General features: G+C 38.5%; 1 protein-coding gene across 1 annotated transcript in view; it reads right to left on the reverse strand.

Moving 5' to 3' along the window:
- The window catches only part of LOC139715376 (calnexin-like), a 35,921-nt gene that overhangs the window by 10,408 nt on the left and 11,180 nt on the right, over positions 1-14,333 (reverse strand). Inside the window, exons 5-13 of the mRNA XM_071626949.1 lie at positions 14,023-14,104; positions 11,375-11,443; positions 8,111-8,158; positions 6,823-6,898; positions 5,075-5,153; positions 4,366-4,440; positions 3,456-3,605; positions 2,947-2,987; positions 1,731-1,918 (exon numbers count right to left, since the gene is read on the reverse strand). Of these exons, the coding sequence (XP_071483050.1) occupies positions 1,731-1,918; positions 2,947-2,987; positions 3,456-3,605; positions 4,366-4,440; positions 5,075-5,153; positions 6,823-6,898; positions 8,111-8,158; positions 11,375-11,443; positions 14,023-14,104 (808 nt within the window). The remainder of the gene's footprint in view (positions 1-1,730; positions 1,919-2,946; positions 2,988-3,455; positions 3,606-4,365; positions 4,441-5,074; positions 5,154-6,822; positions 6,899-8,110; positions 8,159-11,374; positions 11,444-14,022; positions 14,105-14,333) is intronic.

The following is a 14,333-nucleotide window of genomic DNA, read 5'->3' on the forward strand; positions in this document are numbered from 1 at the left end:
TTTTGGTATTCCACATAGCTATAAGAGAAAACAATTTCTTGAAAAGTAATGCTTCAAGGGAAAAACTGAAGGCTCAAGAAGGCCAGGGTGACCAAAAGCTAGGTGGATTGATAGAATCAAATCCCTTGTTGGTAAAGCCCCATCAACTGTTTATCAACTTGCTGCTGACTGTAAAGAGTGGAGATCAATCAGGGAAGTCACAAACTGTCAGCCATGACAGACACATACCAACAGAGATGCCAGACATAAAGTATCATCACAGAGATACAGATAAATAGAGTGACATTGAGAGAGTGACAAAAACAACGGATGACACTTGATAATGGCACTCAATGAGTGTAGGGTGTGGGTATAGGCAACACTGTCAACATTCTTTGTCAAAAAGACCATGATCAACTTGCCGATTACTCTGTCACTGTGGTGGAGAGGTCTACATTGCAATATTCTGGAAGTTTTGAGGTGAAGACATAGCAATTCTAACCAGAAATTATCACAAGATTTTGAAGAATATGAAGAATATATAAATAAATGGCAGGGGGGGGGGGGGGGGGAAGCATATAAGTTTCCTAGATAATCCCTGCCAGTCAGTACATGTGTATGTACCAAGTACCACGATGATACATTAACCATTTGCGAGAAAAGTGATATTGCAACATTTTCACCTAACCTTTGAACTTTTGAACTTTGACCTTATGACATGAAACTCTCTCTGGAGAATCTCTACGCAGTAGTACATGTCCACACCAAGTTTCAAGAAAATACCTTTGGGCATTGCACAGATATGGGGGAAATTGCAACATTTGTACCATTTGACCTTGACCGTTTGATCTTTGACCTCTTGCCAATGTCACTAAAATCTACTCAACTAATTGTCCTATCATACATCATCCTTGGACCAAGTTTGGTGAAAGCTGCTTCATCCAGTTTTGAGTTATCACGTAAACAGATAAATATTAGGATTTGACCTTGATCTTTGACCTCTGTCCGATTTCACTGAAAAACTAGTCAAGTAATTGTCCCATTATACATCATCCTCCAACAAAGTTTGGTGAAATTTGCTCTATCCAGTCTTGAGTTATCACGTAAACGGATACAATTTCATGATTTGACCTTGACCTTTGACCTTTAGCCGATTTCACCCAAAATCTATTCAAATAATTGCCCCATCATACTTCATACTTGAACCAAGTTTGGTAAAATTCCAGTAAATATTACTCAAGTTATCGCATAAACGAAAGCGGACGGACGGACGGGCGGACAGACGGACGGACAACCCGAAAACATAATGCCTCCGGCACCACTTCGTGGCGGAGGCATAAAAACAAGAAAAGTTTTAAGGTGTTGGCCTCAATAGCTTCTTGGGGGACTCTATTCCACTGTTTAACGTCCATAGCAGGTTCAAATTTTTGAAGGTAATGTCTTCCGCTTTGCGGTGTGACTAGCTGTTTGATGACAGTCCTTTCTGTTTCGTAGTTCACGGAACTGTCAGCAGGTTACTCTAGGCTGGACTGACACGCACACATCAACTCAAATATATCATCTCCACCAGCACCATTCTTGTGATTTACGACAATGTCATCACCAAGGCCTACCCACTGTCACGATCACGACATCCTCTTTGCCGGACTGGTTTCACTCTACGTTACGGGCAAATGATGGAAAGGGGGAAGGAGAAGAAACTAAAAGAAACTCAAGAATAGGGCAAAAAAGATATACTTTCAAACACTCACAATAGATGACATCTTGAACGGCTCAAGGTCTTCAAAGAAGTCTGGGTTTGCAATCATCCTGGGCTTCCACTCTCCCTGGTAGTTGGGGTTGTCAATGTAGGGGGGCTTCCATTTACCCTTGTAGCCGGGATTGGGCACCATGGGGGGTTTCCACTCACCACACCCAACATCGTCACACAGTGGGTTGTCTGCAGATGAGCCAAGAATACAGAGTTGTTGTTGTTGTATCAATACATAACCTCTCTTATCAACATTCTAAAGGTATAAGGTCAATTCAAACTCACTTGCACTGCTCCTAGAATGACTTCAAAACTCTTTTCTTTTATCAACCTTGCACTCTCCACTTTAACTGAGCACTTTTAGAGCTTTTTAACACACAGACAAAAAAAAAACAAGGCCATGGAATGAAGTTTGTGATTTGTTGTAAATCTAATGTAACATACAGATATTGATTTATTGACTTAGTAAACATGAACCACCTTGCATATAACAACTACTTGGATAAATGGGTACTCTCCAGTATGACTATAAAACAGTCACAGTCTAGAATTAATTCCTGATTTGGGATTGCAGTATAATAGATTACCAAACTTAAACCACATGAAGAGCAATCAGACGCTAAGTAGGTTATCAAATAAAACTTGCCACATCTAAACCCTGATGTTCCTACAACCTTTTCAAAACCTAATTTACTTTGACTTCTGCAGGATCATTTATTGTATGCGCAAAGATGAATGTCCATAATGAATCTGCTTCTGTCAGTCACGGATGCCACCCAATATCACTTCTTGGAGCATTTATTCCATCTTGTTCTATATGATTTGAAGGCCAGCAAAAACCTCCACTGCCAGATGAATAACATTTAAATGTTCTTCCATTAACATTTGACTTTGACAGCTGACATTCGACTTTGAATGCTGCTGCTACCAGTATTACTACTTTTACCACTACCATGACCACTACCACTACTACTACTACGTACTACTACTTGTACTACCACTATTACCCCCACTTCTACTACTACTGTACGTCTACTTGTATATCTGGATTTAAAGCAATCAGTGATGTATTTCCACAAATGTGAATAAATTTGTTCAGCAATTTTGATAAACTTTCTGATTAAAGAATAGTACGTGTACAAGTTCTAGCAAAGACCAGTATAATGTAAGCAGATTTAGCATCAATTACATTGATGCCAGTTTGAATTCAGACTCACTGATCTTTGGTGGTTCCCACTCGCCATCCATATCATCATCCCTGGAAAAAAAAAAAAGATGAAAAGGATTCTTTTAATGGACAAACTATGAATCAAAATTATCAATTTCAGTCAAATATACGATCAGGATTCAGAACAAAGTAAAATGCAACTCAAATTGTTCTTTTTTGCTATTTTTGTTTATTTCTTAATTTGCTAATTTACTTTTTTTTTTTTCAAAACATAAGAAAGTGTAAATCGAGTGCTTTTTTGACTGTCACTAACATTTCGCACAGAAGATGCATCTATTCTGTCCTAGCAATGCTGCTTTGCTTGGAATGATTTCAAGCAATGATTGAACACTGAAATATTTGATAGACAAGTTAACAGTTTCATTTGACTTTGAGTGCCATTTGAAGAGCCCTTACGAGGCGGATCATTTCCATCAAAAGGGATGACCAGTAACGGCTCGCGCTTTAATAGGTCAATCACATCTGCCATCAAAAGCAATCACTTGGCACGATGCTCACCAATCGTCGGGTCTCTCTGCATCTGGATCGTCGATGAGCTCTGGCTCGTCGTCGAGCCAGCCGTCTGGCTTCACAGCGTTTTCGTCCTCAATCTGCGCGGGCGCATCCTCGTCCCAGTCGTCAGGCTTTTCGGCACCGGGCTCGGGGATCCTGGGGAGGAAAAGGATCCAAGATGTGCAGTGCAAAGTTCCTCACAGGAGAAATTGTGATGTCACGTGACCATTCTCTTGTCATCAAAGCTCACTACAAGTCCAGTACAACCTGTACTAATCCTTGGCTGGCATACACAATACCAAAAACGATTCGTAGACAAAATGTCAAGGTCAAGGAAACAACCGAAATCAACCTCACACGGCAAAGAAAATTGACTACTGTTGCTGCATCTATTCAAAATGATAAATGGTATCTCAGTGATCATGGTCTCTTCATTACAATCATTCTATTGGCCGACGTGGGTCATGTGAGAGGGGAGAATATGATGATCCAATACGCTAGTTTACTAATGCTATATCAGAGAGCCAGTCTATTTTCTATCACTTTTGGATGGTTTAAATGCAAAATGTATTTTCTGATTGCCCAATTAATCATCTACTCTGAAAATACACTCAACATATTTAAGTTTCCTGCACACATGCATAAAAGAAACAATTCCAATGACAACTGTGCAGGTTCTATAATATTTTTATGAAAAAGAGGTGACTGTTTAAACTGATATTGCTATCCTGTTCAGTGAACTGCATGTGTTTCTAAAATATAAAGCAGTAATAAAATGTTAATGTGATCATATATTAAAGATGAGCAGTGTGTATACTGTAGATTGGAATGCATTAAGATACTGCGCTGGATGTATGACATCCACACTTAAAAAAAGGACAAACAGAAGAAGAAGAAGAAGAATTATTGGGCTCACTTCTTCCTGTCATCCCAGTCTTTGGGCTTCTTGTCGTCGGGGTCCTCAATTTCTGCAGGTGGGTTCACCGCAGGGCTTCGGGATTGGACAAAAAAAGCAAACACACACAATCAAACTAAAACCCTCCACATCTAGTTTCACTTTCCATGAAAGGAATGAGTGTAAAAACTATGGGCACAGATGGAAATGTGTGACATTTTGCATCTCGCATCGATCATTTCCCCCATAGGTCTACTTTTCAACAATCATTTTCTCAGTTGAGTGACAACATCTTTCAGTCATCAGTTCATTAAAGAGGTATCTAATTCTTGGAGGCTGTACTGGATTAAGTTACCATGGCAATAATCAGGCAATCAGCTCTGAATGTTTCAGTTGAGTCATTGCTGTAGTTGCTGCAATTGATGCAATTTACTGTCCATATACGTTAGAAACCTCTTTTATCACGCCAATGGTATCATGATGATATTTTGTTTTACATGAAGCAATTTTACCAGCAGTCATCATCATGAAATGTCATTCTTCAGGTGCAGTGATAAATTTTCCCATGCTGTTTAGCACTGAGGCCTCAACACTTGTTAACTTCATCACTCAAATAGCAAAGAAAGAATTAAAAAACAAAACAAAAACAAGAATTAAGATTGATTCAACCACAGTGAAAACTTCTGACTCTGACTCAATAGCAACAGACATCATGAAAAAAGATACTGACCTCATATCTTCTAGGAGACTGCCCTCACTGACAACCTTCTGGTCAACATACACTTGGAAGGTGTTGTCAGGGTTCACCACTGGGGACAAGATAATGGTGGGGGAAAGCCATGATGTATCATAAACCATTTCAACAATTTTCTTACAACAATGTACAACAAAGAACCTTGCTGCAGTTGCTATTGGGCTCACTGAAAAATCTGTACACGGGCTGGATTGTTGTTCAAATTCATGAAATTCTTTGGTCAAGATTTTTTATTGCAACTGATTGACAATACGTAGATAGATTGTTGTTGTTGGTGTTGATTCTTATTTTTTTCTGGGGGGGGGGGGGGGTGGGGGGAGTGCCCTCTCTAGGAATCATCATTGCATGAGGGCAAAATGTGTGTTTCTGACTGCACTTGTACACAATACTTTATGAACTTGTATGACAACAGGTTACTGTGCAGCTGCTTCTACAGCACCAGATTTTGGAATGGTGCTTCCACACATGCAGACGTTACTTTAACAGTTGAAATGTCATCGACATTGTACACACACATGACACACACATACACACACAGACACATTGTCTACAGCATAGAGAGAGGTATACCGGGTAGGTAGAAACAATGGCAAAGCTGCAACATTGAAACTGCTCTCACATACATCATCACGTCATGAGAGCTTTCACCACTAGAAGTGAAAGTATTCATGGTTTCAAGTGGCTGATGAGAGCTCATCTTCTAGAAGCATAGCGCAGAAGAGAGATCTCTCATCCCAAAGTCTCTACATGTTCGGTTTTGCAATTTTGTTGTTGCTTTTTCGTTCTCTGTCTGTCAATTGTCCTTTTTGTTAAAGATATGAACAGACACCTTTCCAAAGAACAGAATGCTGCAATTTTGTTCTCCTTGCTCTCTCTTGAGCGTTTGTACATTTGTGTTAAGCAAACAGTCAATGAATGGAAGCTAAATACCGGCAGATAAAAGATACTGAACATTCAGGTGCCACACACTGACAATGAGTGGCAGTAAGTCTATCCACCTTGTGAAAACTAACTGTTTCCTATACAACTGTAGAGGCATCTGCACTTACGTTAACAAAGTCTATTCAAAATCAAAACAGTGTGGGAGAACTTTCAGGAGATTTTGTTTCAAGAAGGGCTGCCAAAATCTGACTTCTAAAACCTCTAGATTATGACAAGTCTATTTGATATGTTGGATGTCTGAAGGGGACAAACAAAAACAGTGCCCTGATGCCAACTAATACAGGAATGCTCTACAAACTGACTATCTGTTACAGTTTGCCATGGTTTGACGGTCAAGTACTTCCTTATGATGCATGAGTTACGGAGGTTGTGACTGACTGACAAAACATGTCATGTTACCATAAACAGAACTTGATACATGACCTAAGGTAGGTAAAAAAAAAAGGCAAAAAAAAATTGAAGCCAAATATGATGAAACTTAACATAAAACTGAGAATACATATGTCTACACGATATAATAAATGAAGTAAAGTTTGTAGAAGATTTTGCCCCATACAAACGAAGCCCTTCTTTCACATTTTTGTAATATAAACAGGTACGATGACAAATAGGTAAGACATGGCTGAATATAACAACTGATTGATTCTTTTTAGGCTTACAAGAGTAAAGATGGACAAGCTGCATGTTTCTGCCAATCATGCTGTATCTATACCCTGAATGTAGGTGCATACACCCCAGCAACAACTGCACTCACTGACAGACATGACAGGGAAGATCCTTACCCAGAGTAAAGAGATGAACTTTCTGGTCCGTGAAGACATGGCTAAAGGACCCGGTGGGCTTCTTGGCATGCTTTTCCTGGAAACGGAAAAAAAAAAAACCAAAAAATGTATGCAATAGCTGCATCTCTACACTGATATCACTGGGTAACAGTATGAAGGGGTAAACTGTCCAACAAAATGCCCCTGACTACTTACATCGTCAAGTAATCATGTCCTACCAAAAACTGGGCTCACAAGTTTTGGATCTTCATGCTGGAAAAAAAAAAAAAAATGTGCAAGCGCAAGATAAAATCTAGCATGCACTTTTGCCCATTCATACTGTACTGTGCATACCATATTGTTCACTTCATATATTCAATTATTTGTGCTTGAAATATTCTTACACTATATTTGTTTGTTTTTTGTTTCTTACGTTTTTGTATGCTTGTCTTTTGTTGATGTTGTTTTTTTACTATGACAACTTATAAGTCTTCTCTATCAAAAAAAAAAAAAAAAAAAAAAAAAAAAATCATCCAGGCAAAAGAAAAGGGAGGGGCAACCTTCTAGTTGTGGTACAATGGTCTGGTTACTTTCCACTCACCGTCTTTAAATCTGACCATGGAGTATGAAAATGGGGAAGGGTAGGTGGGGGGTCCAAATAGCTGCAGGAAGATAGATGGGTGGGACTGAAAGACAGCGAACAGCTCCTAGAGTTGATTTATGAGTGCTGTCTAGTGGAGATGCCTACTCCAGCTTTCAACTTCCTGGTAGGGAAAGCTCAACGACCATGACTCACGGGGATGAGCGCCTGGCGCCAACAAGTGATCCACACGCTACTCCCGTGATTTACGACAGGACGTTCATGTACGCATTATACGCACCCCCATTTCTAGAATCAGACTGGAATGGCCAGTCTGGCATGACACAGATTTCAGCTTTAATTCTGAGCAGATATACAATGCTTGTGTATGTGTGTGTGCGCGCGTGCATGCGTGTGTGTGTGTGTGTGTCTGTGTGTGTGTGCGTGCGTGCGTTTGTTTGTGTGTGTGTGTGTGTGTGCGTGTGTGTGTATGTATGTGTGTGTGTTGGCATAAATTATACATCCATTCACAGGACTGATAAGTACTTTATCACTGTCACGTATGTAAGTTGGCAATGTAAAATCTGCCTGGGTTCTGTCTTCAACTGAAATATATAAAAACCTACAATATGGGCACACTCTCAGTTACTATTTGGATGGAAAGCGTGCTATAGTGTACGGCAATATCCAATCTGAAAGGAAGGATCATCCATCAACACATGAACTCACCTCAAATTCGCCCGATTTGGGATTCTTGTGTCTGAAAATAAAGTGGAGCTGAAATATAGAGAAGACAGAAATAACAAACAGTGAATGCAAATCAAATCATCAAATGTGTCAAGAATCAGAGATGACAGAAACATTAAATAAAGGATGTCGATCACCAGTTATTTCTTTGAATGTCAAGAAATGCTACCTTTGTTTGACAGCGAATACCTCCACTGATCTTTTTTTTTTCTGAATACATCATAAATGAATTTTATCAGTGGACATTGAGTCACCATTGTGATTCAAGAGTGCTCTGATATACTTGTCATTTTTTTTTCTTTTTTATTTCAGGTGCTTAGCCCTAACCAGGCCGGGCTTTTTTGGGTGTTCTGTGGCCAGGGAGGGGTTGATTTAACCCCCCCCCCCCCCCCCCCCCGAGATCTCGGCCATCGATTGCGCAATCGCTATGAAATTTGGCATGTGCATTACCTGTGGCGTAATCTACAAAGCTATACAAAAAGAAATGGAAATATTCGTCATAATTATTAATTATGCTAATATATGCATATAATCATACATTTTGCTCTAAATCAGAAATTAAAGCTCCTAGAGTCCTGATTTTTGGTGAAAACATTCTTTGTAGCATTCCTAACAATGTACTTGAAAAAAAAAAAATTGGTATCAAAATCAATTTCTTATTTTATTGTTTTATGAATTTCTTATGTATTTCTGTGTTTTTTCGACCTTTTGTTTTATCATTTTTTTTTCTGTAAAATTCATGACAGAACCTATTTCAAGCATAATTATGCTAAAATTAATTAGTTTCAGCCTATGAAAGTGAAAATAATCATATCTTTATGAATAAGAAGGGAAAACTCCATTTGCATAGACTTTATACACAAAATCACGTTTTTGAGCCATTTTCGGTCTGACAGGCATGTATAAAACGTTATGCAGCGTCGTAACGGTATGCACGATTTTCGCAAAAATGGTGTCAAAAGATGAATGAGACTTGAAAGTAAAAAGTCAGCGAACAGCGCAGTCAAAAAATTTCGCGCGGCGGAGTAGTCGCGAAAAATGTCGAGGGGGGGGTTGATTCAACCCCTCCCTCGGCCTTTTTAGGGTTAAAGCTATTACTTTTATTGTTTCTTTTTCTTCCAAATCTCAAGTTCTGCTCAAGGGGTTACAGAAGTTCTAACATATGAATTTCGTAAACATTTCAACCATCAATTGGCTTAGCTTTGCTCATATTCAAGTACTACACAAACTCTTAAACAGTGCTAACCTCTACAACACAGTTCTCTTACACAAAGCAGTACTTTCCTTGCGGCAGCTACATACAAGCACACACACACACAGAGACTACATTTGTACATAGTCATTCACACTCTGCTACACACTAATTGTATGTCAAGGTGTTTGAGTTAAAGGTAAACCTATAAATCCTACAATGAATGAAAGAAATGGGGGTGGGGAAGTGGCTTTGCCCTTACAATGTAGGCACAAAGACAACAGGTTTAATCTTGTTACAAGGAAGTTATTTTGCCAAGGGGGGGGGGGGGGGGGGGGAGGTAAATATAACTGCTCCATTCTATTTGTGACCGTGCATCCCAAAACCAACAAAAAGTTGCACCCCTTGATTTCACGCAACGACTCAAAAAAGGTGAAACTGGTCAACCAAGTCAATTTTGAGTTTCCCATATTTTCCAAAAGAGCTATTCTTTTTCAATATTATGCTTCAGTTTGGGATCATAAAATGAATGAGAAAATTATTTTCAGCAGTTTTTCTTCAACCCCTCTTTTGTAGAGTAGTGTGATCAGGTCGGCCCCTTTTCATTTCTTGAAAATCCTTTGCACACTCTTACACTTTCAACTAATAACTTTTGAAAAGATAATGCTAGTTATTTGAAAGTTGGCATTAATTACGGACAGAATGTGTTAATAGAGCATGCTCAATTTCAGCTTAACCCAAATCAGGCCAGGCTTTTTTGACAATGCTAAAACCAGAGGGGGGTGGATTCCGCCCCCCGAGATCTCAGCCATCAGCGGCTTGGTGAATATTAAGCGCTTGAATAGACCATATACTTCAGAGCCTCTTTTCTCAGTTCACATATTTCAGAGTTTGTATTTTCTTTCCAATATCTAGATAGGTTAAGAGAGTCCATCTGAATTGAGTTATACATCATTTTAAAGCTCAGAGTCTGCTATTTCAGAATCTGCCCTTAACTAAAAAACCATGTCTGGCGACTTTTTGTTAGTTTTGTGATGCAGGATCACATTTGGTGTATTACACTGGTGCCGTATCAATCCCTCAACTGCAGTTCCATGAATATAGAAAATAGTTTTTATATGATTGCTGTCATAACAAGGGCAAGTCTCTAAATTTGTAGAAAAGCATCATTTCAAGAATGCCCCCAAAAACAATGCAACCAATGAGGGCAAATTGAAGCAGAGCTAGACTTGGTAAGACTCATAAGTTGTCAAAATATGCCACATCACACCAGGTAACCTTTCTCAACTTGGCAATTTCCATGATATACATGCAGCTATTTCTACACGCCACATGAAAGTCATGAAAGTCATGAAAGTCACGATGGCATGAAAAATTCCCCCAGATTTGATGATACTGCAAAGGGTTAAAATGTGGTACACTTGGTTACAGTGAGTGATATACGTTTAAACTTTTGATCTCATCTAGAACATTCAACCTACAATGACAAATTTTCTTCACCATTTGTTTACACAGGTCTGTAACTTATTATGTGTGTTTAACCTGACAGAAAATTTTCTAAGGCAGTGCAAATTAAATTGACAGAGGCTGATTTGAAGCGACCTACTTGCCCATTGTATAAAGGATGTTGTGATGTACATTTCAATGTAAGCATGGGCATATGTGCAAAGGTAAAGTGAGAATCTTTCAATCATTTTACAGGTACAATGTAGCTTCATGATGTACAGACTTGCAAAGAGCTTTCAAAATGCTGTCATATACACATCAGTTTGTACATAAGATAATATGCCATTGACCCACTGAGCAGCAACTCTGTTCCACCAATGATACACAATGCCAATCAATTTTCTGTCTGTTGCAACAAAATTCCTTGTTAGTAAATATACAGAGATATTATGTTGTCCGTCGTATCATACACAACACCAATCTTCAAAACAAGGCATATTACCCATACAGACATAGCTTCTATATAAAACACAGGAAATAAACTACCATGTTTCTATTGCTTGTTAGTGTGCTGTTTAAAGTAAAGACAACTTCTTGAGCACTGTTACCTTTGAATCTGCACCACACTTGTCTGGGCCAAACATGATAGTGTATGGAGTCTTGTCATGGACACCATCCTATAGAAAAGACAATGTGATTCATATAAAGTCAATGACATTGATTAAATCTCTCTGGTGGGATACAAAAATCAAACAGAATCGGTCAAAAATTCATAATCTTCACATCTCATATACCCACTGTCAGATAACAAAAGTCAAAAGTCTCATCAATTTGAGTGCTTGCAGATCGAACAAAAATGTATAACATAGACATTTATGTAGAGCGAGGTTGTGCCTGCATTGACATCATAAATTCCATTTACTTTGTGAACACAGTCAAATAATTTTCACAGCAGAAAAGAGAAGAGTTTGAATATCCTACAATGTGCATGCTTGCTTGTGTGATTGTAAAGGGGCAATATGCCACAAGAAGAAATTTAAAATAAAACAAGAGCAATACGTTGATGTGCTTGCAAGTGAATTTCTGAATACTGAGCAATGCATCAGTAAACATGTAGCTACCGTAACTTGGGCAAATAATGGGAAACAATCACTTGACTATCAAACAAGCAAATCTAGTACAACACTCACCTCTCGGAACCTCTCTACAACTCGACTGTGAAATGGTCTGCATTATATTGATCATTTACTTGTGTGTATGGAAGTTTACTATTTTTGCTTTCTTTTCTTTAAAAAACTAGATATATCGATTTTTACTTGACTTTTGACCCTTTTATAAGTTTATGCATTGAGTAATTTTCAAGGTATTGAGAAAAAGTATATAATTTCAGTATCAAATGGGAAAATAGCATTATCTAAACCTGGCCTTTGACCTTTGACCTCACAGTTCCAAAGAGAATCACTGTTAGGTTGAACATGCATAAATATGTAAGTTTCATGATGATACCTTGAGTTACTTTCGAGATATGGAGGAAAAAGTGCAATTTAGCACTTTCACTTGACCTTTTACCTTTTGACCTTTGACCTTTTGGCAAGAGACTTCCCCAAAAATATATATTGGGCAATACATGCCATACATCAAGTTTAAAAAAAAAAAAACCTTCAGCCTATTGCCTTTTAAGGAAAGTAGTGATATTTTGAGGAGTTGACCTTGACCTTTGACCCCCTGACCTTTGACCCATGACCCCAACTTCCCTAGATAATCACTGCCCATCGGTACAAGCATATATACTAAGTTCCATGAAGATACCTTGAACCATTTGCGAGATATGGAGAAAAACATGAAATTTCAATTTTTTTTCCACAAAATAAACCTGTGACCTTTGACCTTTGACCCTGTGACCCTAAAATCCACACAAAGTATTATCCCCCAAGGATATACCCTCATACCAAGTTTGATGTAAAACCACCACACGGTTCTTGAGATATCGACAAAAACAAAACGGGACGGACGGACGTACGGACGGACGTACGGACGGACGTACGGACGGACGTACGGACGTACGGACGGACGGACGGACGGACGGACGACCCGAAAACATAATGCCTCCGGCCACTTCGTTGCGGAGGCATAAAAAGAAGTCTTTCTTTTTTCCTGTCATAAATCTGCTCAGGATATCTCAAAGTTCTTTACATCACAACACATTTTCAAGAAAAGGTCCTATTTTTGTTCCTGTGTGCATCAAGTAATGTAGGATTTTTTTTTTTTTCTTACAGCAGTGAAATGTTAGTCAGTTGGCCTACTGAAAAGTAAATTTCAAGGAGCTCATAGCATAAAAAGTTGTGTGACTGAGTTTCAAACTACTAAAATTTTCCTACCAGCTGCCAAGTTTGACTCAAAGTGTCCATTGATATGCTGCTCTTATTTCACAAATTTCAGTCAAAATCATTTTCTCTGAGATCACTTTATAAAAACAAAGCAATACTACTGCTAACTTCCAGCTAAATGTATCAATGACTGAGAATATACCCGGTGTCCCAAAAAAAGCGGAACGGTGGATTCTCAGTACCTTGAATTCTAAAAGTGATATATTTTTTAACATTATTAGAAAGAGCATCTTCTGCAGAAGACAAAGATACCAAAATTATTAAATTTGGTTCAAAGCTTTTTATTCTATGCCCAATTCTGTAAATGCAGTTATTTTCAAATTTCCCTGGATTTTTGCAACGTATGAGCAAAGAATTTGGGTGCGACATGAGTTCCATACGGTGTCTTGTGTAAGCCCGTTGATCCATGTCAACAAAAGACACAGCTCTCACATTGGGCGCGGGCAAGGAAAAAACAGTGTGTGTGTGTGTGCGCGCCCAATGGGAAAGCTGTATCTTTTGTTGACATGGAGTAACGGGCTTACACAATACACCATATGGAACACGTGTCGCATCCAAATTCTTTGGTATCATTGTGTTCTGCGGAAGATGCTCTTTCTAATGATGTCAAAAAATATATTACTTTTAGAACGCAAGGTACTGAAAATCCACCGTTCCACTTTTTTGGGGACACCCGGTATATCTGGATAGTGCATAGACTTATTTTTTTTTCAATACAGGAGTAGTTTTCATCTGGAATGGAAGGGAGAAGGAATGGAAAATATACTTGTATAGCTATTCATATGAATATTTAGATATAAACACAACATTGTAAACATAGTCCAAATTAGAGATGTATAGTGCGTGCTGACTCTCAGGGCATCTCTTACCAGTTTCAGGTCAGGGTTATTTGTCAAAAGCTTCACATAGGCACCACCACAGTCATGAGAATTCTGGAACTTGACCTCATACCTGGAAGAATAATGTTAAGGTAAAGTCACTCATTAAATATACATAGGAATGACTGGAAAGAAAGCCCCCTGCCCAAAACAAACAAACAAACAAACAAAAACGTAAAGACAAGAAAATTTTTTTTTGACCGAGAGTTATAAGGTTCTCTCTTTAAAAAAGAAAAAGAAAAAATCTCTCACTATCAAAGTATATATGTATCATTACTTTCCTGTTAAGTAAATCAAAATGA

The sequence above is a fragment of the Diadema antillarum genome, unplaced genomic scaffold, assembly GCF_040938485.1.
Source record: "Diadema antillarum isolate AM-2024a unplaced genomic scaffold, OU_Dant_1.0 scf00000047, whole genome shotgun sequence".
Lineage (NCBI taxonomy): Eukaryota > Metazoa > Echinodermata > Echinoidea > Diadematoida > Diadematidae > Diadema > Diadema antillarum.